Below are 12346 nucleotides of genomic sequence, written 5' to 3' on the forward strand. Positions count from 1 at the left end.
TTTTTTAAAAATTTAACAATAAAAAAATGATATTACATAACGACTGATAATCTGACATTTAATGCATTTGTGATAAACACAATTAAGATAGAATTATATGATTTATTTAATTACATATCTCGTATAGTGTCATTTAGTGATGCCTAGATTGAAATTATAATGTAAGTAGTGCTAAATAATATTACTCAAATTATATAATCACATTAACAATATTCAATAAATTAGATAAGAGAAAAAAAAAGTCAAAAACTCTTATATATTACACGTGGCTTGAATGCTTTGGACCCACGTACATATATCACCCACTTTATTACGTAGTCACCTGCGTTTAAAACACATCAAATTACAGAAATAACCAATCAATTGTCAAAATTATTATGAAATATGTAAAATATTTTAACTTTTTTTTTTTTTTGATTTCCAGCAATTATTTTCATGTAGATATTCCTGTCCTTATAATTATTTGTATCTTATTAATTTAATGGTTTCACTTACTATTAAAAAAGTTGTCGTATAACTAGCGATAAAATTAAGTGAATCACATGATACTATATATTTTGATTGAACTTATTACATAGAGTCACATAGACTAACGTTGATGCTAAATAACATTATTATTGATTAAAAAGTTGGTTCCATGATAGTTATTTGACCAAATAGAAATAAATTAACGAAAAATTGTAGAAGCGGTCCCTAGTCTTTTCGTTTTTTTGCTTTATCTTAATTTTCATTTTGTGTTAGCGAAGACTCCTAATCTTTCATAAATATATACATGAGGTCCATCTGAATGGAAATTGTTCAAAACATTGTTAGTTGACAAGAAAAATTCTTTGAACTATTTGTTACCACGACAATTTTATTGAATATTGATACATTTTTGGATGATGTTTCGGACGATTTTATTGGATGTTGAATCGTTGATTCCTTAATTTTCCCGATTAACTAACTGTGTTTTGGATGATTTTCGTCCAGATGGACCTCAGGTGCATGTTTATGAAAGGTTAGAAACCTCCGCTAATACAAAATGAAAGTTAGGGTAAAACCTGTAAAAAAAAAAGGTTGGGGACCGCTACTGCAAATTTTCCCTTAAATTAAACTAGTAAAATAGTTTAATAAGAATAAGAGTAATGTTATTTAGCAGAATTGATATTTGGAGCCTGTTTGAGCCACATTATAATGAGAATGAAAAATAGAGCCGTTATGGATCCCACACCAGAGATAGAAATTCAAAAATGATGACTTGATGTGATGGATAACGGTCATATTTTTTATTTTAATGAGGTAAAAATGGGGCTCAAACAAGGGCTTAATATCAATTTAGGTTATAGCACTAGTGATATAAAATTATATATTCAATTAAATACTAAAAAAATTATAATCCATTTAATAAGACATGCGACATACGAGACTTATGCTAAATAACATTATTCAATGTTGACTAATTTGAGGTACGTCTTATGTAAAGCCACGTGGTAATACAAAACCTTGACAGAGGGGTAACTTGGTCATTTCATGACTAACCCGGTGTAAAGGAATTATGAATACTGGACTTAAAATGCGAGGGAAAAGCACATTTCACATATTTGGCTATTCTCCGCACAACTGAAGCATTTTTAAGCAAAGTTGAAGCCTGAAATCACGCCTTTTAGCATAAGTACGATGAATATAGAGGATTTATCGTATGGGCCTCTCAGTGAACGATCTCGCTCTTCTCAAAATCCGTCGCCATCTCTTGTCAAACAGGTTTGGTTTTTGTCCTGGTGAATTTTGATATCTTGAAGTTCATTTTTTGTTTTTTGTTTTTTTCTCATGGCTGAGTTTATTTTTTTAGTTGATGCTGATATATGTTTAGCTTCTAACTGAGTTTTAGACTTAGTAATTTTACTGTTATTATGTTATTTGAATTGTTTCATAGATTGCTTTCTTTTTTAGTTCTTCAAGAAATGAATACAATTACAAGCAAAAAAGAAAATAAAGGAAAGTAAAGATCTTCTAACGAGTAGTTTTTTATAAACTGGTTGGTTCTGGCATGGCAGAAGTGGCTCGTGCAACTTGAGTCTTAGACAAAATCGTTGATGGAGTTTAAAAAAAATTGACTAAATGATCATCACCAACAATACTTTGTCACGGATGACTGAGGTGCATCGATTATATTGTTGGCAACCATCAATGCTATTATGGTCATTGATTGCGATGGGAAGTGATGACTGGGGAGTTTCCGCATTTTGGGTAAGCGGTGAGGATTAGGGGTAGATGTAGATGTTTATGCTTTAATTTATTACAAATTCACAAGCGTTACACTTGTTGCGTATATTGTATTAAATAAGTTGTGCGGTTCATTTTAGTGGTTGAGTTGAGAGCATCTATCGTAGCAAGAAGGACGTGCAATTCATATTAAGATCTAGGGTTCCATTAAAAGGTTAATCTTGTTAAAAAGAGTAGCTTAATCCCTTATATGTTAGTCTATATTAGACAAGAGTCACTGTGTGACACTCATTGCAACAGGTTTGGATGAACAATCTCTATTGAAAAGAGTCGATTTTCTCTGCTCCCTCCAGCACGATTTTGCCATAGGTTCCAGCACAAAAGTTGATGAAGGAAATTACAATGAAGGTGCTAATTGTGGAATATAGTCGGTTCTAATCTTACAAATGACTCGATGAGCGAAAAAACTAGTAATGATATATTTGCCTCTCAAGAAAGTTATAGTTCTGGTTTTGTTTGTATGCTGATGGCAACTTCAATGCCAAGAATAGACTCATTTGGAGATTTTGCACTTTATCTTCCGCACATTACATCTCTTTCAAAATTTCAATGAGATGTCCCAAGCGAGATAAATATTTCTTTTGCTTTTGCTTAGCATAGAAGCTGATAGGATTTAAGCTCTAAATATTACAAATACTATTGGGATTCAGAAATATAATTTGATGAAGAATCCTCATAATATTCTTTCAATAATGTATATATTATGCAATATTTTGTAATATATTTTCAATTTTGCTTTTGGTTAGCATAGCAGCTGATAGAATTTAAGCTCTAAATATTACAAATATTATTGGGATTCTGAAATATGATTTGAAGAAAAGAATCCTCATTATATTTCTTTCAATAATTTACATATCAGGTAATATTCTGTAATTTATTTTCAATTGGACTCCTTTTTCCACATCTACATGTGTTAGCTGTGCTTGTTCCATTCTTAATTTTTATTTCTTTGGAAGTAAGTTAAAAGATATTTTTGTTGGCATTGAAAGTATCTTTAAAAGATCTTAGATTGATGACCTTTAAAATATTGGTAAGAAGTTGGATATCACCTTTCTTTGCTCCATTTATTTCCATTATTTAAGTTAATAGAAATGAAATGATTCATGAAATTAATACGTGATGTAAGAAAACAATTAAAACGAGAACAATGCTACACAAAAGGGGAATTTTCACAGAAACTTAACAGGGTTTCACATGGCATAGATTGATTGACAGATGACAAAAAAAAAAAAAAAACACCTGTATGTAATGTAGGAACTCTGTGAAAGAATTCATGTACTTAGGGAATTTTCCTTCAAACATTGCAATTCTTATGATTGGTTGTTTTGGTTACTTGTTATGGGCATTTTTTAAAGTATCAATTTTGAATGTTTATGATTGACCAAACTTTGAGTGGTTTTTAATGGCGATTTTTTAAAATGTCCAACTCATGCTTGAAAGCTTATTACTTATCGACTCTGAAAGTTTTTAAAAAGGATAAAATTATATATGCTTCCTAGTGAAATTTTCAATTTACAATTCATTGTATAAATTTTTGACTGATAAGTAATATTTTACTTTTAAGTAATTTTTACATAGAGGTTAATAATTAACATAAAAATTTAAATATATACTTATAATTTAAATTTTAAGTTTGTATTTTTTATTTATAAGTAAATTTTACAGGTATAAGTTATATTAGTACTTTTAAATCATTTTTATAGATAAATGATTTTTTTACTTATAAGTAACATTTTTATATTTTATAAGTGAATTTTTATCTTCTTATTAGTATTTTTACTTAATAAACAAATCTTTACAAAAAACCAAATTTTCTCTTAAAAGTAATTTTTTATGTATAAGTAAATTTTTTGCTTATAAATAATTTTTAGAATATTTATTTTTATTTACAAGTTAATTTTGAACAAATGTTGATTAGAAACAATTATTTTATAAAATGTAAAATTAGAAGACAATTCAAGAAGGGAAAAAAGATAATACAGGGATTAAGTATGCACAATTCATTCTCCAGGTCAGAAAGTTCCAAAATTCAAAAGTGTGTGTGTGTGTGTGTGTGTGTGTGTATATATATATATATATATATATATATCCGTTAAATTAGTTTCCTCAATTCAAGCGTGCAATTAGTAATTACCTTCTTTAGGCGGACTCCCCAAAATATAGATCCACCTCCCTAAAATATAAACTCACTGTCAATTTGACATTTGTCGACGGCAGAATCAATATTCAAGGTCACGATTTGAAGATTCACAGATCGAATTATCTCGTCACAATGTAACAGAGTTAACGCCATGGCTATGTTGTATTTTTGGGAATAATTTGGAAGGTTGTTGACTTTGCAATTGAAGATTTCAAATCGAAGCGGTGTCCGAAAAACATATAGCAGTTGCCGTTGGTAAGTTGTGCCATGAATTCATGAATTTGACGTTTTTAACGAATTAATACATCCATTCATTGCAATTGGGTACATTAAGCTCTACAATCAATTTTTACTTTTGTTTCTAAAACAACTACTGCATTGTCGATTCAATTATGGTCAATGTTTATAGAACTTATACATCTGGGGTGTGTTTGCTACCCATTATTTGGAAAGAATGTATTATGAAATAGTGATTGATGTTGAAATATGTGGTTAAAAAAGAAGGAAATTTTTTTAATTTACCTATAATATTATTTTAATAAAGAATGTGTGGTTGAAAATGAGTACTGTAAAAAAAATGAGAAACAATGAAAGAAAATAGATGGCAAACAGAGGCTTGATCACATATATGTACACGTGAATGTAATGAAGAAACATAAATCTATGACGTGAATTCGATATAGTGGACTACATAATTAAAATATTTGTTCACCATGTGTGCGTTTCTAATTTAACTATTCATTGAAATGTTAATAGTGTATGCATATATATATATATATATATGTGACCCGGAATCTGTTTAGTGGCCAATATGCATGTACATTCTGCTTTGACAAGTTGCATATGATCTGTGACCAATATATAGTGGTTTGTGACTAGAGTTCACTAAGTTGTGTCAAGTTGTATAAGATCTGAGACCAAAATACAGTGATATGTGACTAATAGTGTATGCATACATATATGACCTGAAATCTGTTTGTGTGAAAATAGATCTTTCAATTATGAGTGAATGGGATAATCTGTGACCTAAAATCTAATATTCTGACCAGTTGCAATAAACTGTGACACCTATATATATTAGAACATGCAATATAAGTTTCGACTTTTGAGAAAAAAATAGTGATAGTAGTGTATTGTCGTACATTACGCTAAAGGAAATGGATCGTGGCCGTTCGAAATACCTGTTAAGTATGAATGTAACAGCAGCAGAAATTGAGCAACAGAGTATTACAGTTCCAGTTGATGTAAAAAGTAATGGAGAGTTATTTTCATTACAGGATCTAGCATCAGACATTTGCAATGCAGCAATTGAACCAGCAGGTCACATATTTGAACAAGAAGTCACAGTTGTGAAAATCACCGATGCCAGAAAGGTGGAAGAAGGAAAGATCTTTCGTGATAAAGAAATTCTAAAATTGAGACTTTCTTTTTTCGCAATAAAGAATATGTTTGAGTTTATGGTTTTTTGGTCGGACATGAAGAAATATATTGTCAGGTGTGTGCATGATGAGTGTACGTTGTGGAGGATGTGGTCACAACCAGAGAAGATGCTGTAATATGGTTCCATTAAGCCAAAATTAAGTAAGGACAAAAACCAAAGAACAACAACTCAGATGATGACACAGTTAGGCAGCAAACAAATCATTTTTTTTATAACATTTAACACTTCATAAAGTGGTTGCACGTCTCGATTGGTATATCATTTTACAATAAATGAAATATTCATTGATGTAATTGTGGTACAAATGAATACCATGTGACTTTTGAAGCAGAATCTGTGATTTGATATTATGATGTGTGACCAACATAGTAGAATTTGTCCAGTGAAGGGTTAACTATGTACCATATCAATTGTGACCATCAGATTAATATCTGTGACCAACATATACATATCTGTGACCCATGTACATTAAGTATGTGAATGCTGCATGGACAAATATGGTGCATAACATGTAATCTAAAAAAGTTAGCAAATGTGAGCTAATAACCTAAATATGTGACAATATATTATAGTTTGTGTCTTCTGCAAATGAACCGCGCAAATGGTTCTGAAACCTTTGTATGTATATGTGACATTCTGAAAACAGTATGTGATCTATTACCTTTAACTTGAGCAGACTAATTAAGTATTTGTGACCTGTGACATTGATTAATAACCTGTTCTATTACTTGTGACATGTGTCGAGTGAAATTATTTTGATCTGTGACTTGAATACAATCATATATGAGTAATAAACTATAATCTATGACCAGGTAATATACATTCTTTTATTTGACACAAACCATTTACATTTCACAAATTATTAATGAAATAGAACACAACACTCTCAAACATCTCAAGTCCTGTGACCAAACATAAAATACGAAACCTACTAAAAAATGACACCAGAATTGATGAAATGCAAAAAACCGAACAATTTTCCAATGTGTCAATGTACAACCACAGTATAACAATAATTCCAACGAGTGTTATCACACAAACTACTATAAACGAAAATAGAAAAGAGGCCAATATTCAGACCCTTTACAAAGTCCTATCATCACCCTATATTTTAAATACATTATCAATCCTCACTCAATGATAATCCCTTCTCCCTTTGTATGCTTCCCTGCCTTTGTAGGCTTGAATATCCCCTGATGTTTATATAACCAGGACGCTATGTGTAGCCTTGTTCTCAAGGCATCAAATTTCTTCGGCATAGAATCTTTGTCATCGTGGAGCAAGTATTCAGCATATGTAATCATGAATATGTCGCAATCATGTTTGAACATAAGCATAACCTAATTTATTAGGTACGATACTTTTAACATGAATCATGTCACATATTAAGAAATTATAACAAGTTAGGCCACAATCATATAGAGTCTTAGACACATAGGAACAATAGGTCGCATGTACATATAATCGTATATAAATCATGCATTTAATGTCACATATACAGAGAATGGAACGCAATCCATTAACAAATCCATAAACGTCACTTTCAAGTGGCAATATTAGATTAAATTAGGAAATAGACATATAGATTCTCAGACAACTATGTAAATGAAGTCACATATAAATATAATCGAATATCTATCACGCAATAAGGTCACAGATGCAACATCATGCTATTGAGGCAGGTCACAAATCCATAGTATATTGATCACATTTGGATTGTCATGTCACATACGGTCTACTGTAAATCATTGTACAATTCAGAACATATCTTTCACATAAAAACCCCCCACATATTTCCTTTGACTGTAATATTTAACCGAATAAATGTCAGGGATAAATAATAAAGAACGGTAAAATTGAAAATATCACCTTAGCGGACTGTTTTTTACTCGACCCATACGATTTATTCCTTTTTGATGGCATATACTTGGAACTATCCTCTGGCTTTCTTTTGTTTCTTCTGTCTGGCATCTCCACCGTATTCTTCGCCTTCATCTCACCCTTCAATTTACCGATTACCTTTCGATTTCGAAAGTTGGAAAAGTTTTGGAAGTTGAGCAAGGAAATAATGGAGATTGTGTTTGAAAAGAATTGGGAGGGGGGAGGGGTTCCAATAATAGAAGAAGTTACAATAATCCCGTATATGAATGCTAATTTCACGGGATACGTGCATCATTTAATTAAAAGATTTTAATATTTAATTATAATGTTTAAAACTTGAAAACTGCACAAGTAAACTTCAGCCCTAGAATATGAAAAGTGATCTTTAAGTACCTGTGGTCGCGTAATTTCCACATTCAAGAAATGGCCAACACTCATTGATTTGGTGGGTTGACAAAATTGGTCAAATATGAAGGCGAGCTATATGCATAATGTAAGTCGAACGAAAATTACACTAAACTAGTTTTGGGAGATTTAAAACTACTAAAATCAGTACATAATAATAATAATAATAATAATAATAATAATAATAATAATAATAATAATAATAATAATAATAATAGCACGCACTGATTTTTCCGACCTCTCATAAACGAAACCATCTAAAATCATTCAAAATCGATGAAAAAAGTCCCATGCAGTCAATTATGGTCAATGTTTATAGAACTTATACATCTGATCACATATATGTACACGTGAATGTAATGAAGAAACATAAATCTATGACGTGTTTAAAATCATAATTTATTGAGCCGTAATAAAAGTCAAAGAGTCACGGATTGACAATATAGTTTTTGAAGGAGTCAACCACTTGAGAGCGGTTTTAGCAACATATTAACCGCTTGCTAGCATTGCGTCTAGTGCTTGAGTGATCGTGCCATCACTCGATAAACTCAAAGCTAGCGCTCGTGTGATAGTGCTATTCGGTGAAACCCTAGTCCGCGATTTTATGACTTTTCATAGTCTCATACAACCTCAAACACTTCGTACTATATATACTGTAGCCATAATTCGTCCCAAATATCTTTGAATGGTTGATTGATCATTATTTGATACAATAGAACATTCAATAAAGATCAAGCATTAATTCCATAAATCTCTTGCTTCAACTAAAAGATCAAAAACAAAAAAATCATTACCTTCACCAAAAAGTCTTCAAAGTTCTGATGTTGGGAAGAGATAGTTGGAGTTTTGGTTGTTTCAAAATGAATTCGTTCTTGGCCATGTGGAGGGAAAATAAGTTTAAAATTGTTGAAAAGTAAATGTTGCACAATCAAAGAGGTTCTTTGGTGATTTATATGTTAGGTGGTTAGAGCATACTAAAATTTTAGTTGTGTCTAGATCAATTCTAAGTTATCTTTTCTGGTGGATCTTTTTATCAAAGTTTACCCGGAGGTTTTTGTCCACTGTGAATAGTTTTCAGGGAATTTTTCTTCGTTACCAAATTTTTTGTTATTTATTAACCTTTAGATGTTGTTGGGTTTAAACATTCCATTGATTATAGCTATATTATTAATTATTATATATTAGTATATTGTTGTACTTTTTTTTTCTTTTTCAAAAAGCTAATAAAAATATAAGTGTTGAGGTTGTCCTATATTGGTTGTGGATGAGGTTGGCATTTAGTTTGTAAGCATAAGGGAAAACCTCACCTTTCAAACTAGCCTTTGGGGGATGAGATGAGTCCAATACTTCTCAACAATAAGTCAAAATAATAGTTAATTTTAACTATATATTTCATGTTATTAGTTTTACAATAAAGATTTTTATTTGTATAGAAAACTGTTCCACAGAGCCAAAAATCTCGCACATGTTAGACTTATGTTGTAAAAAAAATCCCCCCACCCACCCCTTGTTGTGTTTGTTCTATATGGTTTCTGTGTGTGCAATGTCTGTACACACAACAAGCTTATTTTACAATCATACATTTTATTAAAATCTAAAAATATTATTTTTAACTAAACTAAACAAGAACTAAATATGAACAAACACAGCCCTCGTTTCGCCCCCATTCGTTCTCATCAAATTAAATTAAGTTTTTTCTTCTATTTTTAATGACACAATTTTTAATAAAATAATATTATATATAAATCAAAATTTTTTTATTCTTTTATAATCATTCATTTTAAAAGAAAATACTATTCGTTCGTTATAATCAAAATTAATTGAACCAAACGTGGGCATAAAACGAAAACGATAAGTGCAAGTTGGGTGAAGTCCGAGGAAAATTTGTGGTGTTTTTGTCCCGTCACTCAATAACCACTCCCTGCTGACGGCACAGTTATGCAAATGCACAAACTCAATAATTAATATCTTCCCTTTCCCCGTTTCGCGAGGTATATATACTACGGGTTCATCGTCAATATCCGATCCAAAGAAACCTAAAAGCATGCCGACTTCGAATCGGATTTTGAATCTTTTCGTTATCGTTTTCGTTTTCATCGCCAAGCTCCATTCAATCAGCTGCAGCGCAATTTTTTCTTCAAACCCGTATGCCCAGCAGCAGCTTGATAGAATCTCGAAGCTTCCAGGCCAGAATTTCAACGTGAGCTTTGCACATTATGCTGGCTATGTTACAGTCAATAATGAATCTGGGAGAGCATTATTTTACTGGTTCTTTGAGGCCGATGAGGACCCGTCTTCCAAGCCTATTGTTCTTTGGCTGAATGGAGGTCAATTTATTCTGAACCTCTCTTTTGTGTCTTCTCGTTTAAAACTTTGAAGTTTAGTTTGTTAATGAAACCTTCAGACAAGTGCAATTTTATTTTTATTTTTTTTAGAATTTGTTATGATATTGGGAGGTATGTGAGGCAGACGAAATTGTGATATATCTCAGCTATAAGAGAATCCTTTTGTGCCCTCTGGGCCAATAGATTATTTGCAATATCCAAAAAGTTCTTAGCATTAGCAAATAATTTATTTCAAGATATATGGTGATAATTCTTCCCTTTCTTGATTATAAACTTTAGAAAGTTGTATACACATTTTTTATTATGTTGGACTTGTATGTCATTGATTCTCCTCGAAACATGTCATTAAGTATCAGAAAACATGGTGATTATTAAAAATTCTATCTTGGATTTACTGTTTCTTTTTCACTTTTTAGTTTAGTTATTGAATTTGAGGCTGTAAAGTTCAATTCATTTATGTTCTTAACATGGTACTTTATCGTGGTGTGATGTAATTCATAGCCAGGGTGGAAATCTTTTTCTGATCCATTTTATGTTCAGGGCCTGGATGTTCATCTATTGCGTATGGATTAGCTGAGGAAATTGGACCTTTCCATATTGAGGAAGATGGGAAGACCCTATATTTGAATCCTTATTCTTGGACTAAAGGTATATTTTTGTGTGCCGTCCTTTAGAAAAGAAATGAATTGAATTTGTATCTAAATTGCCTTGCAAAAGAAATTCAAAATTTTAAATCCAATGAAAAGAACAAAAGTTTAAAAGACTAGTTCATCAAGTTCAATTCTTGTCTTGAAAATAGAAAGGTTCCTATGTTCTTGAAAGCACACCTTTTAGTAGGTAACATTTAGGCTGCATAGCTATCATCTTTTTTTACATCTTTAGGTGGATTCTACAACTATCAATGCCATTACTTTAAATTTTTATAAAAATCAAATGTTGTGCTTACCTGCAAACATAGAAATGAGCTCTTGTGTGACTGTTTAGTACATATATTACAGTATCATACGCTCATAATTTTCAACTAGCTCATATTAGCAATATTTGAGTTAAAAATATATATTTCCGACACACATTTACCCCTCAATAGGAACACTTCGTTGTTTTTACATTCTTGTCTCCTTGTTTTCTAGTTTTCTTCTTTTCACTTTACTTTTTAGCAATACTTTGCGCGTGATCTTTATAACTTCCCGTGCTTCTGGAAATGATGGATTAGAGAATTGCTAGAATTTTCTATTAGGAGTCTGCTGGAAGTCAATCTAAAATACTTAAATTCAAAGTGGCACTTCTATAAAATTTCATATAGGAATTGCCTAATTCTTTTCTCATATTGCAGCTGCAAATGTATTGTTTCTTGACTCTCCAGTTGGAGTTGGTTTTTCATATTCAAACATCACCAATGATCAACTGAACAATGGTGATAAACGGACGGGTAATGGTGTCTTTTCTATAGCCCATCTTGATTTTTCTTTTATTTTTTATTTTGTTTTGGTATGTACAGAAGATTGATTTCAATCTCTTGGAATGCAGCTGCCGACAATCTAGAATTTTTATTGGAGTGGTTTAAACGTTTTCCACAGTATAAAGGAAGGGACTTCTACATCACAGGAGAAAGTTATGCAGGTGGGTGATGGTGAACTTTCTTAATAACCAAGGAAGAACTACCTTTTTGCAATTTATGACTGCTGGGTTTACTTATTGTAACTAGTTGCTGAGAAGAGAAAAAAAATTAAAAACTGAAACTATCACTTAACTTTGGTGGTCTTGTTACCATATGTCTGTTTTAAATTGTTGTCTATGCAATCTACAGGGCACTATGTACCACAATTAAGCCAAGCCATTGTGAGGCACAACCATAAAAATGGAGAAGTC

At 31.4% G+C, this 12346-nt stretch overlaps 1 protein-coding gene across 1 annotated transcript in view; it reads left to right on the plus strand.

Annotated features, from left to right (window-relative positions):
• The first annotated feature begins 10033 nt into the window (after positions 1-10033).
• LOC111399928 (serine carboxypeptidase II-2-like) overlaps positions 10034-12346 on the plus strand; it is a 13835-nt gene continuing 11522 nt past the window's right edge. Inside the window, exons 1-5 of the mRNA XM_023027413.1 lie at positions 10034-10459; positions 11018-11125; positions 11811-11906; positions 12005-12097; positions 12285-12343. Coding sequence (XP_022883181.1) covers positions 10177-10459; positions 11018-11125; positions 11811-11906; positions 12005-12097; positions 12285-12343 — 639 coding nt within the window. The 5' untranslated portion in view covers positions 10034-10176. The remainder of the gene's footprint in view (positions 10460-11017; positions 11126-11810; positions 11907-12004; positions 12098-12284; positions 12344-12346) is intronic.

Source organism: Olea europaea, chromosome 9, assembly GCF_002742605.1.
Source record: "Olea europaea var. sylvestris chromosome 9, O_europaea_v1, whole genome shotgun sequence".
Classification (NCBI taxonomy): Eukaryota; Viridiplantae; Streptophyta; class Magnoliopsida; order Lamiales; family Oleaceae; genus Olea; species Olea europaea.